The sequence below is a fragment of the Pleurodeles waltl genome, chromosome 2_1 (genome assembly GCF_031143425.1).
Source record: "Pleurodeles waltl isolate 20211129_DDA chromosome 2_1, aPleWal1.hap1.20221129, whole genome shotgun sequence".
NCBI lineage: Eukaryota > Metazoa > Chordata > Amphibia > Caudata > Salamandridae > Pleurodeles > Pleurodeles waltl.
The window spans coordinates 301,251,506-301,273,450 of NC_090438.1; the positions used below are offsets into that span (position 1 = coordinate 301,251,506).

The following is a 21,945-nucleotide window of genomic DNA, read 5'->3' on the forward strand; positions in this document are numbered from 1 at the left end:
ACCACTCTCCATTGTCCCAAGAAGCTCTTCCTCGCCACTACTAACTTCTTTCCTGACCCTGAGCCCCCCCCTCCTTCTCGTCGGGGTAAGAAGAGCACCTCAGCCACCACCAGCCCTGCAGCCCCCTTGACAAGGGTGCAGGGGTATTGGAGCCCGCCAGCCCGCATGTCTGGATCTTCGCCCAGCAGCAAGGGGACAGCCAGCCCACCCCCTGGGAAGAGGAGCAGAAGGCGGAAGGGGCGCCGCAGGAGCCCGCCTTCTACATCCCCCCCGGACACCACCCAGAGACAGTCACCAGCCACAGCTCCAAAGGGAGGAAAGGGCCACAGGCCGACGACTAAGGAGGGCAAGGGCAGCAAGTTGGAGAGGTCAGGCAGCAGGCCTGCTGCCCAGGAGGAGCCCACAACCCCCATAGCCGCTGCCCCGGGAGGAACCGGCACAGCTGCCCCGGGAGAGCCCACCACCCCCATAGCCGCTGCCCAGGGAGGACCCAGCCCAGCTGGCCAGGAGGGCCCCACCACCCACAGCCCAGGTGGGCAGTGAAGGAGCACCATCCCCGCTGCCCAGGAGGGCACCACCAGGCAATTAGCAGTTGGCCATAGACCGTCCGCCGTCTCAAGAACCGCTGAACTGGGCCCTTCAAGGCAAGATGCGCTGAACTGTGCCCCGCCGTCTCAAGAACCGCTGAACTGGGCCCCGCCGTCTCAAGAACCGCTGAACTGGGCCCTTCAAGGCAAGAAGCGCTGAACTGGGCCCCGCCGTCTCAAGAACCGCTGAACTGGGCCCCGCCGTCTCAAGAACCGCTGAACTGGGCCCTTCAAGGCAAGAAGCGCTGAACTGGGCCCCGCCGTCTCAAGAACCGCTGAACTGGGCCCCGCCGTCTCAAGAACCGCTGAACTGGGCCCCGCCGTCTCAAGAACCGCTGAACTGGGCCCCGCCGTCTCAAGAACCGCTGAACTGGGCCCCGCCGTCTCAAGAACCGCTGAACTGGGCCCTTCAGGGCAAGAACCGCTGGCCCTTTGGCAGACGTGGCAGGGCAGGATCTATCTCGGGCAGGGCTGCAGGATGTCCTCTGGCCAACTTGCCTCCTCCAGTGGCAGTGGGGTCTGTTATGGACTGTATGGACTATGGCTTTGCTCTCCCCAGGATGGCCCAGTGGGCAGGCCACCCACTGTATGGACTGTATGGACTGTGGCTTTGCTCTCCCCAGGATGGCCCAGTGGGCAGGCCACCCACTGTATGGACTGTATGGACTGTGGCTTTGCTCTCCCCAGGATGGCCCAGTGGGCAGGCCACCCACTGTATGGACTGTATGGACTGTGGCTTTGCTCTCCCCAGGATGGCCCAGTGGGCAGGCCACCCACTGTATGGACTGTATGGACTGTGGCTTTGCTCTCCCCAGGATGGCCCAGTGGGCAGGCCACCCACTGTATGGACTGTGGCTTTGCTCTCCCCAGGATGGCCCAGTGGGCAGGCCACCCACTGTATGGACTGTATGGACTGTGGCTTTGCTCTCCCCAGGATGGCCCAGTGGGCAGGCCACCCACTGTATGGACTGTTTGGACTGTGGCTTTGCTCTCCCCAGGATGGGCCAGTGGTCATGGAGTCCCCTCGTGGATCTGGCGTCGTGTACTCAAGTGGCTGAGGTGCCCCCCCTTCCCTTCCCCCTGAGGTGCCTGTCCTATTTTCTTTCTGATGCCCCTGCAGTGTTCTCTCCGTGGAGTTCTTGTCGTGGGACTGGGCCTTGCCCCTTTGCACAGGACCCCTGTGATCCACGGACAGTGGTTGGACTACATTTAGTAGCTGTATATATTTTGTACATAGTTTATTTATTAATTGGGATTACTGGTGTACATATTTCAATATATCTGCCCGTTTATGATCTCTTCTTTTGGTCTTTGCATTATTTCGGAGGGGGGTGGTTTGTGGGTTGTGACAGTGATCTGTGGGAATGCATTGATGTGTGTGTTGTAGTGGGTGTGGGTGGGTGGGTGTGTGCCGGTAATCTTTTCCCTCCCCTGTGTCGTAGGTGCCGTACTCACCGATGTCTTCCGCGCCGCCGGGTGTGCTCCTGGTATATGAGCAGGAATAGGAGTGCGGGGATGACCTGCAACTCTGGCTCCATACTGCCGGAATCTCGCGTGGAGTGCGTAGAGGTGAGCGTTTTCCCGTTCGTAGTCTGTTTCCGCCGTGTTCTTATCGGCGGTGCTCCCGCCCCGGAAAAGGTGGCAGATTGGTGGGTCGTAATAGGGTGGGCGGTACTTTGTCTGCCGCCGGGCTGTTGGCGGGAACCGCCGCGCTGTTTGTTTGTACCGCTGTGGCGGTCGGAGTGTTAAGTTGGCGGGCTGTGTTGGCGGTTCCCGCCAGGGTCAGAATTGCATATTTTAGACCGCCGGCCTGTTGGCGGCTTGGCCGCCGCTTTATCACCGACCGCCAGGGTCAGAATGAGGGCCATAATGCCTCTTATGGATTTGAGGAGTTCCTCTCTTTGTAAACTTTGATTATCCTCACCTACTATTTGTCCAATCTATTATATTTTCATGTTTGTACATTTCTTCATTTGAAGACCTAATAAATCCAGACCACTATCCAGATTTGGAGTGCTTTTGTATATCCAAATACTGTGATGTGTGAGTTGTCATAGAAAGAATGATTGTTTGTGAACCACAATATGTTTGTATGCAAAGAAAGAATGATTATTTGTGAACCAAAATAAGTTTGTATGCAATTTAGCTCCACGCTGCACATCCACTGTCCCTCGAACCGTAACAAATATTAATCCTTCTAGTTCCTTCCCTGCATTTTCACTAAAACATCTGGTAAGTTTTAGAGCAAATTTGCAAAAATCTACGTAGTGTCTGTACAATTACAGCCATTACAAATAATTCTAATTTATATCGGAATAAATAGGTTTACTCAATTGAGCCTGGCTCAAACTAGTGCAAGTCTTAAACCCAGTAGTCCTCCCTCATTCACTCACTGGACTGCTCCTCATTTTTATTCAATCATGATATTCACCACTAATCTAGTGATTCACATGACCTGTACAGAGTGTATGAAGTAGTTAAATATAAGAGGATACACTGAAATTATAAATATGGCAAATTTGGATCCATGTGTAAAACCCCAGACATACAAAATCTGAGATGCATTGTTAAAGCATACATATGTTGAATTAATAAATGATTTGCATGATAAATGTTTTTTCAACGGTGTGTCCAAGGTTTACTTACTATTACATTGTTAATTTGTTTTTAAGACCCCAAAGAACTCGTTTTCAATTTTATAGTCAAGTTTTTCCCAGCGGATCCTGGGCAATTACGAGAAGAATTAACAAGGTACAGTTGGTTTTCGTTCTTTGACCATATTTTAAATATATAATTGATCTGCTGGAAGTGACTGTTTATCATTCTCTTTATGAGATGTCCCATTTAGCCATTTTAAAACAATGACTTTTTTGTTAGTGTGCACAGATGTTATTTAGGAACTGCAGTCAATATGGGCATCAAGACAGTATTGCATGGTTCTCTACTTGTTAAAGGAGTAATGTCTTCTATAGTATGTTTTTGTGGCTTCAAATAGAGGAATGGTGAACTGCTTTTTCCATCTAAATTGCATTTTAGCATCTATCTTATAGGAACAGAGATTGATCTGCTCCACGTATTCTTATACAGGGCAAACACCATCTGAAACAGTATATTGATGGGGAAATAAACAATGTTTCATATTTAGGGTGTAAACAATAAACCAGATCAGAGTTCCATGACCTTACAAAGGAATGTTACCATTGGCCCTGTTCCTCTACATGGGAACAGAACTAATCAGTGACTTCCAATATTCTTATAAGGAATTGCAGTTATAATTTAGACTGTACAACATTCCAAGCATGCCTCTGACATCTCTAGCAGGCTTCTGCTGCTCAAAGAGATTTTCTGTAATGACCAGCACAAAAATGTGCCCTATCACCTGAGGTAAGTTTACATGCAGACATCTACACACATGAAGCTCTCCACCTACATCTTGGCAGAGGTCACATCATCCATGACATTTACAGTTTTTGTTCAGAGATGTCTCTAGTAGCCAATATCAAAGAGGAATTTATAATGGCTTTAGCTGAAGGCCATTAGGTAACACAACTCCTTCTGGTTCCACGTCCAGTCAAAGTATACCATTTCAAAGAACCACAGGGGGATTTCAAGCCAAAGCTACAGAGAGATAAATACTCTCTTGTAATTGAGTTCTCAGTAAATGTTTCTGCAGTATTAAAAACATGTCCCCAACATCTCTAGCAGGCTTTTACTCCCTTAAGATATTTGCTGTGATGACAAGCAGAATCAATGGACCCTATTTAAGTAGGTAAGTTTATGAGAGGAGATCTCCGCATGTGGATATCTCCAGCTACACAAAGACAGAGATCTTCCCAGGGATGAAATTCACCATTTCTGTGCAGAGACCTCTGCCTAACTTTAGATCTCTCAAATGAGGAAGAGAAGACTCATACACCCAAATTTGTGGTCTAATAAGTACTAATAAAAACTACTTGGCTGTTGAAGAGATCTCAGCTAGAGGGCAGATATCTTCATTTAAACATTAATAGGGAAAATTATTGATTTTAAGATTTATTTAAATAAATCAAATATGTTTTAAATTAATTGAATACATGTAAAAATATTCCCTACCAACTCAAAAGATTTACATTCAATTTAATTATATTTTAATTTGAGTTATTTCAACTTTTTTAATTAATTTATATTATTGAAATGTTCAATCCCTCTCCTTATAGTTTCAGATGTATTGAATGTATTACAACTTGGTTGCAAGTTATGTTTTATGTCATTGTTTAAAAACAACTTAATTTAAATTTGTCACCACTAACATTACATGCTATTAACATTAAATTTATGATTTATTTGAACTCATTATACTTTTTTCCTATATGTTGTTGGTGATATTCCTGCCTCCATTGATTTTGATGGAAGTGTGTTGCAGTAGCAGGGGTTGGCCATATGTGGTTCTTGACTTACCCCAGGGAGGAGTATATATAAAACTATTTTGTCCATAGTACTGATGCAGTAGAGGTAGGAGTATATTTTGTAAATGTAAATTGCAGTGTGTTTCAAATTGGCATGTTCCTCCCTAAACCCCTCCTTTAATTTCACAAACTCCTATCCATTTAATTAGTAACTGTCACCGTTTTTCCACCACTCACCCTCATGCCTCCCACACTTACTACTAAAACCCATCTTCGTGTGAGGAGATCTTTGCACCTGCGGGTGGGATCTCAACAAACAAACCTAAGAAATGTGGAGATCTCTGGCCAGAGGTTTTTGAACTGCATTTTAGAATCATAAAGGAGTACTACATACATACTCCAAAATGGATTTCATTAGTAGGCCCCAATATTCCTTAGTGTTCCCAATTATTCACTAAAATCTTCAGACAATACAATATTTTATAAATGGTGGCTAGTAATGTCACAATATTTTATTGTGATTGTGAACTCTGATGAATCACAAGGGCAGAATCTTACTAGATCCTAAACTTCCCACACGATTAGAATTAACATATCAAAATCAGACCACTCTGATTCCACCTGTAGGAATGTTTTATGAGGTGTTCCTGATAACGCGTCCCTTTATAATATTTTATTACACATCAGGACTCGTTTTAGGCCAATGAATCTTTTGACCCAGTTGAGAGACACTTTAGGACGAGATAGCTGATCAATATGTCAATCAATATGTCAATAATCCCATCAATATTTATCACAACAATACATTTCACTCTAGTCAAAGTCATTAATCAATTCAAGATTCTACCATGACCTTTCAGCCATGAATAACCACACCTTGTTTAGTAGAATTGTATGAGTTTTATTCCCTATTAGTTACAGTCTAAAAGCAAATGCGTTAATCTCAACACCAAGAAACATAATAGCATAGTCACAATATGGCAACTTTGATAAGCTTTCATTAAAGCGAGAATCACAAACATCAGTACATAACACAGCGTGAACATAAATCAATTTGGCAGAGTATTAATAACGCGTCAGTTCAACAAAGCATAATCTTGGTCGTTTGGCTATTTGCGTCAGTTTGATGAACACCTGTCCTAACCACTGATTAGCATTCGCATGTTGGGCTTCATGCAAAACAATTTAGAACACCAATTTGGAAAACATCTAGCTAAGGTCTCTGTCAAAACAAGCAGTTGGTACCTAGAAAGGAAAAGCAAACAGACAAATTACAATTGCATTGTCATAATTACCCTCCAAAGTTTAGGTCAGCGCACAGGATCAGTCTTCGTCCCCAGGACTTCAGTCAAATCGCCATCAGTCAAAACTCAGCTCCGGGACAAAAGGGCACTTTCCTCATAAGGAGGTAAAGGGTAGAAATGGACAAATCTAAGGGCGAGGATGGTTTTAAGTAACCCACCAAGTCACCAAACTGAGTGACAGAGTTTCTGGATAAAATCAATAGCATTCCCTAACCCACCTAAATGACTCCCCGTGACATGGGTTTTTATCCCATTTTCGATGTACATTCCCCCAAAATTCTATTGGACATTTGCTATACCCCACTATCTTTAACCTATCATAAAACACATTAGGTAATCTAACTCTTCACCACATATTATTTTACATGTTTTTGATTGGTCTTCGTAATTGACGTCTTTAGAGGTGGTACTTCTGGTATGATTTCATCCTTCTGTAATTTTTTGCACATCTTTTGGTCAGCAGTTCCATTGTCTTCACCGGTTTGAATGACCTTGTACATTACATTAATCTACATTTTTTCAATTCACTTTTTAAAATTTATTTTGCAAACGAGAAGAAGCGGTGAGAAACGGATCTAACATGCTTACATTCATCTTCCAAGTCAAAGAAAAAGAATAAACAGGGTCAATGGCCCCTTGTGAGTCAGCACACTGGAAAATAGAAAAATGCATTTAATATGAGAGCCAGGGCAGCTAAGCTTCGGCTCATGCTAACTTAAGGCCTATGAGGTTTTCAGTACAGATTTAATAATGCAAATGTTAGTTTAAACTTATTTAATCATAATATAAACACTTTGGTCATTATTATTAGTCTATGTATACATTGGTGGCCACTCATTGTGGTCACAATTCAACTGCATGTCTAAGCAAAATTGCTATTATTATAGTTTCTATGTGGCAGTATTACACCTTAACTCATAAACATTTCATGTTAATATAGATTATATAAGCTACGCTCTCTCAGTCCCTCCTCTGATGACGTTCGTCATCACAAACCTTTCCTTTAACCTTTCACTTTAATTTTTCACTTTACGCATTATGTGCATTTCAACATCTTGTCCCGTGTGTGAACTCTCCCAAATTTCATTAAACATTTTCTCCCTTTCACTTTCCTCATTCCTTTTGCTTCTCTTTGTCCAATTTCTTTTGATTTTATCATTTATTTTGCATGCTCCCCATAATCCTAATAGACAGGCCAGAACAATTAATAGACCCCCTAATATTTTTGCAATTGCAAGTACCCCATTCCAAATATTGCTAAACCAGCTCCCTAATCTGGCAATTCCGTTACCCAATTTCTCCCACACCCCGGGTTTCTTCAAATCCTTCAGATCTGCACTAATTTTAGTTAGGTTAGTAAGCATACCTCTAATCTTTTTACTATTATCCGTTATAAATGACCAGCAATGACACTCGTTGAGCATCTTGCAGACTCCGCCACTCTTTGCTAAAAGAATGTCTAAAGCAAGCCGATTTTGAAGAGTCATAGCTCTTTCCGCAGCAAGTTCAGTATCCATCAGGAGTATAGCCCCTGTAAAATTTGTCAGCATGTTATCGACAATAGTAGACAACTTTTGAATCTTTATGGAGTTTAAAATAACCCCTACTGAAGGAATTATGGCTCCAAATATGTCTCCAACGACAGCAGCCGCTGTCTCTCATTTTTGTCTAGCATGTTGGAATTCAGACTTTTAGGTATTTGCTTTAAGTCATCAATCTGATAAATCTTTGGGAAAACTATTCCCAAGTAACATGTCCCATACCATCCCTTAGGGAGACGGTAATAAGCATTAAGTCCACAGATATAATAAATCCCAGGGATCTCTGGATCCTGTCCATTTAACATGAATGTGCATTTACTATGAAACAAAAACACATGTCTGCATTCATTCGTTCCCACAAATAAAGTGTTGTGCTCAGATTTTGGCCTATATATACAAAGCCTTCCTACATGTAATGCATCTATAGCTAGTTTGCCTTGCGTCTTTATTGGAGTGTAAGCATAATCATTTGCATATGTGCGTTTTTCTAACCCTTTCTCTAATCTTTCTTTCAATGCTTTGCTTCTATCATCGGTGTGATCTAGAAAGCTGTTCTCTACAGGTGTCAAGAAGCAGGTCAGATTGTTGCGGTGTGCATAAGCTGTCCCAAATGTAAGCGTTGGTTCAAAGAAACCTCTCACTAATTTTATACTATGCTCTTTAGCTAGCTTGTTCAGAAACTCAATCACGGGCACAAAAGAAAACACAACATCCAGATTTGAATAAAAGTATTGCACATGCTCTTGATTATAGAATCTTGTTAATAGCAAGCTACAACTTACCCCATAAGTTAGTGGAAGGCTATGGTAAGTGACCCCTTCTTGCACTGATGAAGGAATCTTTGTGCACACATAACAATTCTTCGCATCCATGGTCTCAACATACTCATTCAGCAAGCGATAGAAGACATTAGTAGAAAGTTCCCCCTTTGAGTTAGTTCCCTCATGCAAGTGTTTTGCATCCTGCTCAAACCTTTCCCATGGTGTTAATGTTGTAGTTTCAGGTTTTGAAGCATGGTTAGTCACTTTCTTATCCAACCACGGCATTCCCACAATCACTCCCACAATTATTATTGCACACACAGGGCCTGATTCTAACTTTGGAGGACGGTGTTAAACCGTCCCAAAAGTGGCGGATATACCACCTACCACCATAGGATATAATGGACTCGTAATACGGTAGGTGGTATATCCGCAACTTTTGGGACGGTTTAACACCGTCCTCCAAAGTTAGAATCAGGCCCACAATACCTAATATAAGACTCAACCAATCACACACCTTACCCTTCTTGTTACTACCTCTATTATAAGCCATGTCTGTAAAGAATCAGATAGCAGAACAATAATCAACTTGAGGACGATATAAACTCTTTTCTTTTCTCTCTTTTTTTTTCCTTTTTCTTAATGCAAAAGTCTCTTTCTCTCTTCTGCGTGTATTTACACCGTTTCACTCACTCCAGGACCCCTTTGTCTAATCAGGTTAGCAGCTTGTCATCATCAAGTTCTCAAAGTCAAATCAGGTTATCAGTGTTGCATCCGGTAATTTATAAGTCTCTTTTCTTTAGTTTTTCAGTTTTCGATTTTTAACAAAGTCTTTTCTTTGAGTTACTTCAGGTACTGTAGTATTGGCCTGGTACTTCTCGATTAAAACAGAACGCTAAAAATTCTTGTTGCCATTCAGATGTTGTTGCATATGCCCACTAAGGACCTGCGTACCTTCTATTTGTGATTCTTTTTCTTTTCAGTCTGCGTTCACCTTGCAATTCTCCTTTACTCAGGTCCTCTATTCTGAATGTATCCGTTTCTTCTGTTATTGTATCACCTGGTACACTTCTTACTTTTGCAGCCTGTTTCTCTGGCCAGTTATCTCACTTATGCGTCTTCTTCCGGCTTGTCTTTTCAGGACGCTGAACAGCACCCTCCTCTTGTAATATGGTGTTTTCTCTTGATGGACCTGCAACTGGCTCAGGGGATGCCGGTGTACTTTGATCTCTTTCTACTATTTCTCCTTCTTCTTCCTCTTCTTCTTCTGGATCTGTAACGGGTTCAAGTTCTAACCTGTATTCGTCTGCTTCTGGGAGAACTTCTCCTTGACTTAGTTCTCCTGTTGCCTCTACTGAGATAGGCACACTGTCACCTCTCCCGAACTCGTTTACTGTTTGAGGGACAAGGCTGTTCTCAGTGGGCTCTCCTGCAATCTCAGTTCTCTCTAGGCTATTTTCAGGCCCTGAGACTTCCCTCTCTGGAACTGTTGAGTCAGAAACTTCCAGTTCCTCATCAGTTGGACACGTTACCTTCTTTGTGTGGCTGGCATGTATCCAGTTTGGATCGCCTGCACATTTCACAGCAGTGGTTGTTGTCAAGATTACTTGATATGGCCCCTTCAAACGTGGCTCTAAACACGACTTTCTCACATGCTTCTTGACAACCACCCAGTCACCGGCTTACAGGGTGTGACCTGGATCACCGATCGGTGGCAATGTGTTAGCTTCCACCTGGTGAGAAAAAAAGCGAATCACATCAGCCAAGCCTTTGCAGTAGTCCAACACCATATCATCCGTGATATTCACAAGAGCATTTGCAGGTACTGCGGGCAGCCTCATTGCTCTACCCATAAGGATCTCGTGTGGTGATAGTCCTGTCTTCTTATCAGGGGTGTTCCTCATTGACATCAGCACTAAGGGAAATGCATCTGGCCACTTCATATTGGTAGCTGCGCACATCTTCGCGATTCTCGATTTTAAAGTACAATTCATTTGCTCTACTAATCCTGATGCTTCAGGATGGTAGCTACAATGCAGCTTCTGTTCGATGTCTAATGCAGCACACAAGAGCTTAATCACCTCATTGTCGAAGTGTCTGCCCCTATCTGATTCTATAGAGACCGGAAACCCGAACCTAGGTATTAGTTCCCTAAGCAGCAGCTTTGCAACTGTGAGACTGTCATTTCTACATGTGGGGTAAGCTTCAATCCAGTGGCTGAAAACACACACAATCACCGACACGTACTTCAAACCTCCGCAAACAAGCATTTCAATGAAATCCATTTGCATCTTGCTAAATGGACCACCAGCTCTCCCTATGTGGCTCAAAGTTACCACAGTCCCTTTTCCGGCATTCATCTGTTGACAGATGATGCACCTGTGACAGGTAACCTCTGCGGCATGTCTGAACTTTGGGTTAAACCAATCGATTTTAAATGACCTGATCATTGCATCTCTTCCAAGATGAGCCTGTCCATGATAGAGCCTCGCAAATTGTGACAGAAGACTGTTTGGTAAAACTAATTTCCCCTCTTCTGAGACCCACAAGTCATCAGCCCTTTGTACACATTGCATTCTCTGCCAGGAGCGTTTTTCCTCTTTGCTAGCACGACCCTGTAGTGTCTTTAGCTCATCTAGTGTATCGACCACCCTTAATGCAAGGTTCTGGCATGTGTTATTTTCAGTTTGCGGTAACAATTCCCACTGATCCTTGAACGATATACAGTTCAATGAGCAAAACCTCGCAACTTGATCTGCATAACCGTTTCCCATGGACACAAAGTCTTGTGACTTAACGTGAGCATTGCATTTCACCACAGCAATTTCAAGAGGTAACTGAATTGCATGTAACAAATCCTTAATTTGTTCCCCATTTTTCACAGGCGAACCAGAGGAGGTCATGAAACCTCTCTGCGACCACAATTGGCCAAAATCATGTACAATTCCAAATCTGTATCTGCTGTCAGTATAGATAGTGACTTTCAGATTTTCAGCTGCATGGCATGCCTTAGTAAGGGCAATTAGCTCTGCCACTTGTGCAGAATACACTCTCTCGAGCCAGGAAGCTTTGATGATACCAGCTATGGTACATACAGCGTAACCGGCTCTCAGCATTCCGACTGAGTCTCTCAAACAGGATCCATCAACAAACATAATGCAGTCATTTTATTTTAACTGCTTATGTTGAATATCAGGTCGGGGCTTGGTACATAGTTCTGTTACCTCAAGATAATCATGTTCCACCTCCTCTTCATTATTAATCTCGGTATTCTCAACAGGAAGTAGATTTGCCGGGTTCAATACAGTACATCGCTTCAATGAAACATTAGGTGACCCCCAATATAATTGTCTCATATCTGGTAAGACGGCCATGTGTCATGTGCTGGGTTTTGGTTTGAGTCAACAAAATCTCAACTGAATGAGGAACCATTACTGTCAAGGGATGTCCCATCACTATGCCTTCACACTGGGTGAGGCTTTGACCAACTGCTGCAAGTGCTCGCAAACAACCCGGTAACGCTGCTGCGACGGGGTCCAAGGTAGCTGAAAAATATGCTACAGGGCGGTTTGCACCTCCACGGACCTGTGTTAAAACAGACAAAGAACAAGCATCACCTTTATGACAAAACAGTAGAAACGGCTTCGTATAATCAGGCATACCCAAACCTGGTGCTCTGCACATGCACTCTCTCAATTCCATGAATGACTCAAGCTCTTCCTTCAATAAAGCTATAGTGTACGGCTGATCCTTAATCTCTTTGCCTGTCAGCTTTATCAGTGGTTTTGAGATAATCGAGAAGTTGGGTATCCACTGGCGACAGTAGCCCACCATTCCCAAAAACATCCTGACATCTCTCTTGGTTGTCGGAGAGTTAATTTGCAAAATAGCAGTCACCCTTTCTTTCGATATTCTCCTGGACCCTTTCTCAATCAAGTGTCCTAAGTATTTTACCTCTTTCTGACAGTACTGCAGCTTCTTTGGCGACACTTTATGTCCGTTCTTTCCCAAATGATTCAGTGAGGCGAATGTATCATATTTACAGTCATCTTTTGTCCTGGACGCAATCAGCAAATCGTCAATGTACTGTACTAGAGTTGAATTGAAAGGCAGTACTAGGGACTCTAAGTCCTTTTTCAATATCTGATTGAAGATGGACGGTGATTCAGAAAACTCTTGAGATATTCTGCACCAACTGTACACTTTGTCTAGGAATTTGAAACTGAATAAAAACTGGCTGTCTTCATGAAGAGGTATCGAAAAGAAAGCTTGTGACAGGTCTACAACGGTGAATCATTCGGCATCACACAGGACCTGAAACATAATCACTGTTGGATTGGGCACTATGGGGCAACACTTTACCACAATCTCGTTTATTTTTCTTAAGTCCTGCACAATTCGAACCTTCCCACAAGGCTCTTTCAGACCCATTATCGGTGAATTACAAGGGCTGCTCAACACTTCCTTCAGGACTCCTTGCTTTACAAAGTCTGCAATTATTTGTGACACCTGAATAAGGACATCTTGTGCCATATGGTACTGTGGCACCTGAGGAAACATCGTATTTGGCTTCACTTGTACTTTAACTGGTTCCACTCCTTTTATCAGTCCCACTTCCTTTCCTGTCAAGTCCCACACTTTCTCTGTCACCGTTCCCTGTAACTCAGCAGGTAAGTCAATCACTGTAAGCATCGGGAACAAAGTAATCAAAGAGTAATCTTCATTTGCAGTTTCTGTCTCTAATTCTGCGAACTGACCATCATCTCCTTCATCATCACTGTTTGTCTGCACCTCAATTCCATCATTGGGACATGTAATCGAACATTTCGTCTTGCACAATAAGTCTCTTCCCAGTAGGGATACTTGACTTGAATCGCAGACTACAAACTTATGCAATCCCTGGAAGTTGCCAATCTCAACCTGCACTGGATCTGTAATTGGATTTGTCAAGTACTGGTTTGCTACTCCGACCACCCTTATGGTACGCCCTGAAAGTGGCAATTTCGGAACTTCTGCACTTCTGACCGTGGAGCGTGTAGCTACGGTATCAACTAAGAATGAAACCTTGTGACCCATTACATTTCCCTCTACATAGGGTCCCCTCTGATCTACCTCTGGGGACGCTGCAAGCCTGCACTCTTCACTGTCTGAACTATCATCCGACCAATCCTCATTCATTCCATCTTCACCACGCAATGGGAATTGCTGTACTGTATTATTTTGACTCATCACCTGACCTGTGACCTGCTGAGGAAGCATCACCTGTTGCTGTCCCATCGGAGCCATTGGTAATTGCATTTGCTGTCTAGGTATCATGGGAACCTGCTGTTGTACTTGCTGCATTTATGCTGGCTGAACACGCGGCATTTGCATTTGCTGCATGGGCTGTAACCCTTGCATCTGAACCATGTTATTTTGAAAGTTCGGGTTTTGATTTCTCAACTTTTTTACCTCTCATATTTTGCAATGTACTGACATTAGTGCTTTGTGGAACGACACCATCGTGCACCACATTTGGGCATTCCCGCTTCCAATGCCCCACGCCCCCGCACGCGTGACATGGTGACATCTTTTTTATCCCTTGCACGTCATTTTGAACCACAACAGTATTCAAGTCTGGACCGCGATTCACAAAACCTCGACCTCTTGGTTGTGCCTGAAACACGCCATTCCCATGCGGTTGCTGCTGTATCATGTTGGATTCCGTTTCCCTGCATTACTGCCTGCGCTGCCCTTATCTGCATCACCATCACTTTCTCCTTCAACTTTTTCTGCTTCAGTTCAATCTCATCACTACAGTATTTTGCATACTGCAATACCTCATCAATCGGCTTCGCTTGCCAACAGTTCAAATGATTCTTGATCATCTGGCTAACTTCTGGTCTCAACCCTTCAACAAATCTGATGGTTCATGTCTTTCAGCTCAATGGTCTCAGTACCACTGTAATGTTTGAATGCCTTTACCAATCTCTCATAGTAAGCATGTATTGATTCCTTAACCTCCTGTGAGGTCCGGTCGATTTTCTGCCAATCAGTCACTTTCGGCGACACTTTCTGCTTCAAAAACTCAATCACCTTATGATAGTACTTCATCACTTCCTCAGAGGGTGCTCCAGTCACCTTATCCCTTGCCGGCTCCTTCGTCGGCCAGTCTACCCCTCTCTTGCACTCGAGCCATAAGTCGGACGGAACAATAATCTCAAACAAGGTATTCAAGTCTTCCCAGAGACACTTTGCAAGCTTCACAAACCTATCTGTTTGTTGGTACCACTCAATTGGTTTCTCCCTCAACCTGAGATAATCATTAGTAAAAGATAGGATGTCTCCTCGGGACCACGGTACATGAATTAAAACCCCACCAGCTGTTTCTCTCATTGGTAGTATCTTTACTGATTCCGTATCTGGTGTAGTTTTGGCTTTGCTAGCTTCTGGGCTGTCATCTTTCTCCTTATCTCTTTTCTTAGCCCATCTGCCTTCCCACTTTTCTAACGCTTCCCAGATTTGCGCACTTTGCAGTATTTCCTTTAAATGCGCTTTCATTCCAGCAGATCTCATATGCTTGAAGTCTTTTGAATCAAAGTCTAACCTGTAACTTCTTTTCAAACGTTTAGTGTTTTCAATATCAATGTTGTACTTGTCTGCCAGGTTCGCTAATTTCTTATGTACTTTGCCTACTTCTTTAGTAATCTTAGGGCACAGGTATCTCAACTCTGCTTCTGTGTATGACTCTAGCCTGTTCACCCCCATTGTTCCTTCCACTAATTCAGCAGCATCCACGCCCAGTCTCACAAAGTTCAGATAATAATTTTTCTCTGACCTTTCCGGTTCTGCTACTGTTACTGTAGTCTTTTGCGTAGTATAGGTCCTTTCTAACCACTCATTCAATTGTTGTACCGTAAAACCTTGTAGTGAAATGTTCCCGTTATGCATCATCGGCGACTGTGAAGCGTTTGTACTTATTGTCTGTGGGGTTAACACCCCTAGCCCTGCCTGTCTCATTGCTTCCAATGGTGCTTCAACTGGGCTAAGGTCTATCAAAGACCTTGTTTTTTCAACCGCTTGTTCTCCTGGGGCCATTAACTGAGGGGTTCCTATGGACCCTCCTCTTAGCACATCTTGGGCCATTACTCCCTGATCAGATACACCAGGCTTACCTTGTGCATACAATGGCACCGGTGGACCAACAGTAATTGGCAACGATATTGCAGCTGGTGTCTGACCTGGTCCCAAACCTCGTGGAGCAGCAACTCCAAAGGTCTGATCTAGTGAAGCTGGGGCAGGTATTAATGGAGGTCCAGCTGCTGGGTTACATCCCGGTATCAGTTGTGGCTGCAGCTGGGGCAGCAATTGCGGAGTTGACTCAATCTGCACTAACCTCGATTTTGTATATATCGGGTCTGGCTGCACTATCAGATTTGTAGTAGTCTCTAGTACCGGGACGTCTGGATAGATTCTCTGTATCTGCAGTGGAGGTTGCAACTGTATCTGCATGTCTGGCGCAGTGGGTACACTGACACCATTCTGTATCAAAGCCGTATCACTAGTCTGTGCTGTATCAGTAACTCCCTTCTCCTGCGTCTGGTTCCCAGGACCCGTACTAGTGCTCGGGACATTATCGCTTACCGGATAAGGTGGCGGGCGATCATGTAATATCCGATCCATAAATTCTTCATCGTCTGACTCATCTTCTTCTTCCCAAGATCTCTTAGTTTCTCTAAGCTTACTAGAGTCTTTGTCTGTTTTACAGGTGGCTTTCTTTCCCTGTGTCTCTGCTCCCTGTGTAATAGCTGGAAATAATTTTAACCCATCAACTATTCCCCATCTCCACATTTTGCTTTCCTTATCCCATCTAGCTTCCGCATAAGTCTTTTCGGCCCTTTTTATTCTTCTTTGGAATTTCTCCTGTCTCTGTTTAAGGGCCATTAAATACCAAATCGCTAAAGCCTCATTCTGAGCTGGCCTCGGAGTTGGTTTCTGTACACTTAACATCCACCTCAGATTTTCTAGCACTCTTGTATTGAACGTCCCATGTTCTGGGAACGCCAAACATCCCTCTTTTTCTGTTAATTTGCGCCACTGTTTCATCCATAAACAAGGCGCAACACCTTTTTCCTCCATAACTATGTAAGCCGGATTTCCCTCAGACGGTGTAGGCTCCCCTTCACTCGCCATAATGTATGCATCTCCTTTCAGAGCACTCTTAAAAGCCTTGACAAAATTCATTATTGCGTTCTTATTTGTATTTAATCAGAAAGTGTCTTTAGTTCCCAGGACACTCTTCACCCACCTTTTTCAACCTATTGCCTCTCGCGGACGGCAGCCAATCCGGGCGCGACCCCTCTCGACAACTGACCAATCTCAGTGCGGCACCACTGACGTCACACTCACACACTGCAGCTGACAAAGTCTTGCGACTCGTCCGCCCCTCACTGGATTCACACCAAACTAATGCAAAATTACTGCGAGCACCCTCAATAACAACACAAATTTGCCGCTTTCCTACAGGAAGGGTAACACATTTGCTTCAGAACTTTACAGAGATTTCACTTGAAGCCTCGGCCGCTACTCTCTCCTTCTCAGTTCCCGCACCCGCAAGCAGAATTCGACCCGCAAATCCTACTCTCGACTTGTCAATGGTTCGTCCTAGTGCACTTTAGAACTTGTCAAATCTCCATCGAAGGTTTCATACATACAATTTGACTCAAACTCGACTTGTCAACCACGCCCGATTGACCTATTAAACAGCACAATATTACAACATAAACCCAAGTGTCTCCCACACTTGTCAATATACTCCAGAGTCTTAGACCACGACGGGTCCGTACATGAACAACCAACCACGTGGATAATTTTGAGCACAAAGCGCCACGCTTATATGAAGTACGCCGACTTCCCTGCTCTCATACTGCGGAGTACGCCCACTCCTACTAAAACAACATTACCTGGCCTAAATACACACAAACTTCACAATTCACCTGCAAAATGCATTAGCTGAGCAAGTGCAAATCCTACACCACACATGCTATGACGCCGAGAACATTCCCAACTCACTTAGGCAGGCTCCGAGATCCCGGGAAAGTCATGGTGAATTTAGAAACACATCATACCTCCAACTTGCATAATCTCAGAAAAACAATTTAAACAATGATTCTCCGTCCTGGGGCCCCAAAGGGCCAAACCATCCTCTGCTACCAGAACTGATAATGCGTCCCTTTATAATATTTTATTACAAATCAAGACTCGCTTTAGGCCAAAGAATCTTTTGACCCAGTTGAGAGACACCTTAGGACGAGATAGCTGATCAATATGTCAATCAATATGTCAATAATCCCATCAATTTGTATCACAACAAGACATTTCACTTTAGTCAAAGTCATTAATAAATTCAAGATTCTACCATGACCTTTTAGCCATGAATAACCACACCTTGTTTAGTAGAATTTTATGAGTTTTATTCCCTATTAGTTACAGTCTAAAAGCAAATGCGTTAATCTCAACACCAAGAAACGTAATAGCATAGTCACAATATGGCAACTTTGATAAGCTTTCATTAAAGCGAGAATCACAAACATCAGTACATAACACGGCGTGAACATAAATCAGTTTGGCAGAGTATTAATAACGCGTCAGTTCAACAAAGCATAATCTTGGTCGTTTGTCTATTTGCGTCAGTTTGATGAACACCTGTCCTAACCACTGATTAGCATTCGCATGTTGGGCTTCATGCAAAACAATTTAGAACACCAATTTGTAAAACATCTAGCTAAGGTCTCTGTCAAAACAAGCAGTTGGTACCTAGAAAGGAAAAGCAAACAGACAAATTACAATTGCATTGTCATAATTACCCTCCAAAGTTTAGGTCAGCGCACAGGATCAGTCTTCGTCCCCAGGACTTCAGTCAAATCGCCATCAGTTAAAACTCAGCTCCGGGGCAAAAGGGCACTTTCCTCATAAGGAGGTAAAGTGTAAAAATTTACAAATCTAAGGGCGAGGATGGTTTTAAGTAACCCACCAAGTCACCAAACTGAGTGACAGAGTTTCTGGATAAAATCAATAGCATTCCCTAACCCACCTAAATGACTCCCCGTGACATGGGTTTTTATCCCTTTTTCGATATACATTCCCCCAAAATTCTATTGGACATTTGCTATACCCCACTATCTTTAACCTATCATAAAACACATTAGGTAATCTAATTCTTCACCCCATATTATGTTACAAGTTTTTGATTGGTCTTCGTAATTGACGTCTTCAGAGGTGGTACGTCCGGTATGATTTCATCCTTCTGTAATTCTTTGCACATCTTTTGGTCAGCAGTTCCATTGTCTTCACCAGTTTGAATGACCTTGTACATTACATTAATCTACATTGTTTCAATTCACTTTTAACATTTGTTTTGCAAACGAGAAGAAGCAGTGAGAAACGGATCTAACATGGTTACATTCATCTTCCAAGTCAAAGAAAAAGAATAAACAGGGTCATGGCCCCTTGTGAGTCAGCACACTGGAAAATAGAAAAATGCATTTAATATGAGAGCCAGGGCAGCTAAGCTTCGGCTCATGCTAACTTAAGGCCTATGAGGTTTTCAGTACAGATTTAATAATGCAAATGTTAGTGTAAACTTATTTAAACATAATATAAACACTTTGGTCATTATTATTAGTCTATGTATACATTAGTGGCCACTCATCGTGGTCACAATTCAAGTGCATGTCTACGCACAATTACTATTATTATAGTTTCTATGTGGCACTTTCACACCTTAACTCATAAACATTTCATGTTAATATAGATTATATAAGCTACGCTCTCTCATTCCCTAAAAGTCATCTTTCTTACCACTATTCATCAACATGTATACATGGTGGCTGCAACAGTTTATAGATGAGTATACCACACAAATCTGAAAATACATCATTTAGACCTACCTCCACCTAAACAGTCAGAGCTAGGAACCTAATCATCAGCATGAATAGCACTGTGTCCATTGTTACCAAAACAAAAATGTCACCACTTGTGAAAGCTAAAAGAATAATCCAGTTCACATGGCCTCATAACAGGGGAACAGTTCAGGTTATATTCCAAAATGTGAGATGCCAAAGAGCCATTTTCATCTCTGAACAATCATTTATCTCCCAGCTAAACAATATCATTAAAAGCACCATTATTCAGCTGGGTGAGACACCCTCCAAATAATTTCTTAGTTGGTCTTGGCCAGGCAGTGTCGGTCGGATCAGCTGTCTTCAGCAACAGTGACATCAAGTTACTGTTGCTGCAGACTCGACATGGGCAAGTCGAGTCAGAATCAAGTCAAAGTTCAAACATCATGTAAAAACATGATAAGGTTGCTTTAAAAAAGTATTTTTCCTGAACATGCGGAAGCATTTCACCTTAGTACTTCATATTATATTGCTGCATTTACAAACATTTATTAAAAGTAATAGTATTAAAACATAAACAGAAATATTTATGCCTCCCCTTGCAACAATTCCAGTAAAGAAATCAGAGGCAAGTCACTTGTCACATGTGCCCCATATGCAGCCTACATTCTTATTATAGATGGAGCAACTTTATAATGTTAAATCAAATGCAATAGGTTTCTGTACAGCGCACTTCCTGGACTCATGCATTTGAAGGTACTCTCATTTATGATAAAGAAAAAAAGGAAGCTCCATTGGATTACAAAATTTGTTCAGGCGGGAAAGCCACTATTAGCCCAGTTTCTCTGGTTTCATGTTGTGCAATTCAGCAACTAGATGGGCATCTCTTTCTCCCACAAGTTTTGCATCAAAGTTTACTATTTTGTTGTTAATTCTTGGCGCTTGAGGTTATAATGTGTGGGCAGATATGATGCATATGAAATTATGAAAATCTCAGCTTGTTTTGGTTTTGAGGGTCGACAGCCAGGCATTTAGCTTGAGGTTTCAGTAGTTCCCCTACTCTGAGACTGGGCCTGATATTGCAGAGTGACCTATGGTGAAGTGTGTGTTGTGAAGGCAGGCTCAGGGGCATGGAAATGATATGGCCCCTGCTCTTTACTCCAGCCACATCAGTATGAGTCCTCCAAGGTTTTAAGAGGGTTGGTCCCTTTTAGGTCTCAGGTGCAGCAGTATTAAAAACTTTTTAATGGATTCCTATTGGGTTCTAATTTCATGTCCCAACAATGATTGTAGAAAGCCTTAAGGTAATCCATAACAGTGATACAGTCCCTATTTACATTACGTTTTAATTTCATCTGGCATTCTGTTTCAGAATTCGTTTTTTTCCATATGTTATGTTTCTGTAGTTTTTTCATGCAACTTATGACTCTTTTATGTGAACTGACTGCCTCTAGGCATCTGAGTGAGTTCCAGTTGTGAGTGAGTGCTCATGACAGGACATGAGTGAGAGCTCTGGATATGACTCTGAAGGCAAATGAATTCCTCAAAGTGCAGGTCAGTGTGCCATAAAGGGGTTCAGACTCAATTACACATGCCATTCTTGGAATTTCGGCAGAGTGCACTCGTCAATGGTCACATACACTGAAAAGTGTTTATAAAGAGATACACCGCAGCCAAAATATTGACAGCTCCAAAGGAAAATAAAATGCAGTGCTTTAAGCTTAGTTGGCAGGTTGTGTGTGAGGGGAGTTAAAGAGAGGAGATGAACAGAAGTGCCTGCAGAAGAAGAGAATAGCAAGACGATATAAAAGAGGAAAGTTGTCATGTGTCAGACACGCAGATGGCAAAATTTCAGAAAGATGTGGGGAGAAAAGGGGAGTAACTGTCTAACAGAATGAGACACAGCAGACAGAAGTGGCATAAAAGAACAGAAGTGAAGACCACCTCCCTTTACACAGAACTTAGCGATGTTTAATTCTGTTTCAATTTTTTAGAATTGAAACTGTCTTTTTTGCCTTTGCTTCCCATGTTTTGACTGTGTGCTGGACTCTGTCTTTGCAGTTTTTGGTACTCTGGGCACTTTACCACTGCTGACCAATGCTAAAGTGCAAGTTCTCCCTGGGTAAAATGTATGTGTAATTGGCTTTCCCATGATTGGCACATTTGATTTACTAGTACATCCATAGTACAGTGCACTAGATTTGCTCAGGGCCTGTAAATCAAATGCTATTAGTGGGCCTGCAGCACTGGTTGTGCCACCCACACGAGTAGCTCTGTACATTCTCAATTCTTATTATTCACAACAAAATCATTGTTGTTACTTACATATCTGATACTACTAAAAACATTGGCAAACCCAATAGGTCTGGCTTAATTTTAGAATTTTAGATGTATGCTGCTGTTGATTTACTTGTATGGGTGCAATAACATACATCTCACAGGGAGACAACCAAATACTGAGTAGGTGGTATGCTTTGTAAAGCACAA

General features: G+C 42.8%; 1 protein-coding gene across 1 annotated transcript in view; it reads left to right on the plus strand.

The window, feature by feature from the left end:
* The window catches only part of FRMD7 (FERM domain containing 7), a 366,847-nt gene that overhangs the window by 239,584 nt on the left and 105,318 nt on the right, over positions 1 to 21,945 (plus strand). Inside the window, exon 4 of the mRNA XM_069206026.1 lies at positions 3,260 to 3,338. Coding sequence (XP_069062127.1) covers positions 3,260 to 3,338 — 79 coding nt within the window. The remainder of the gene's footprint in view (positions 1 to 3,259; positions 3,339 to 21,945) is intronic.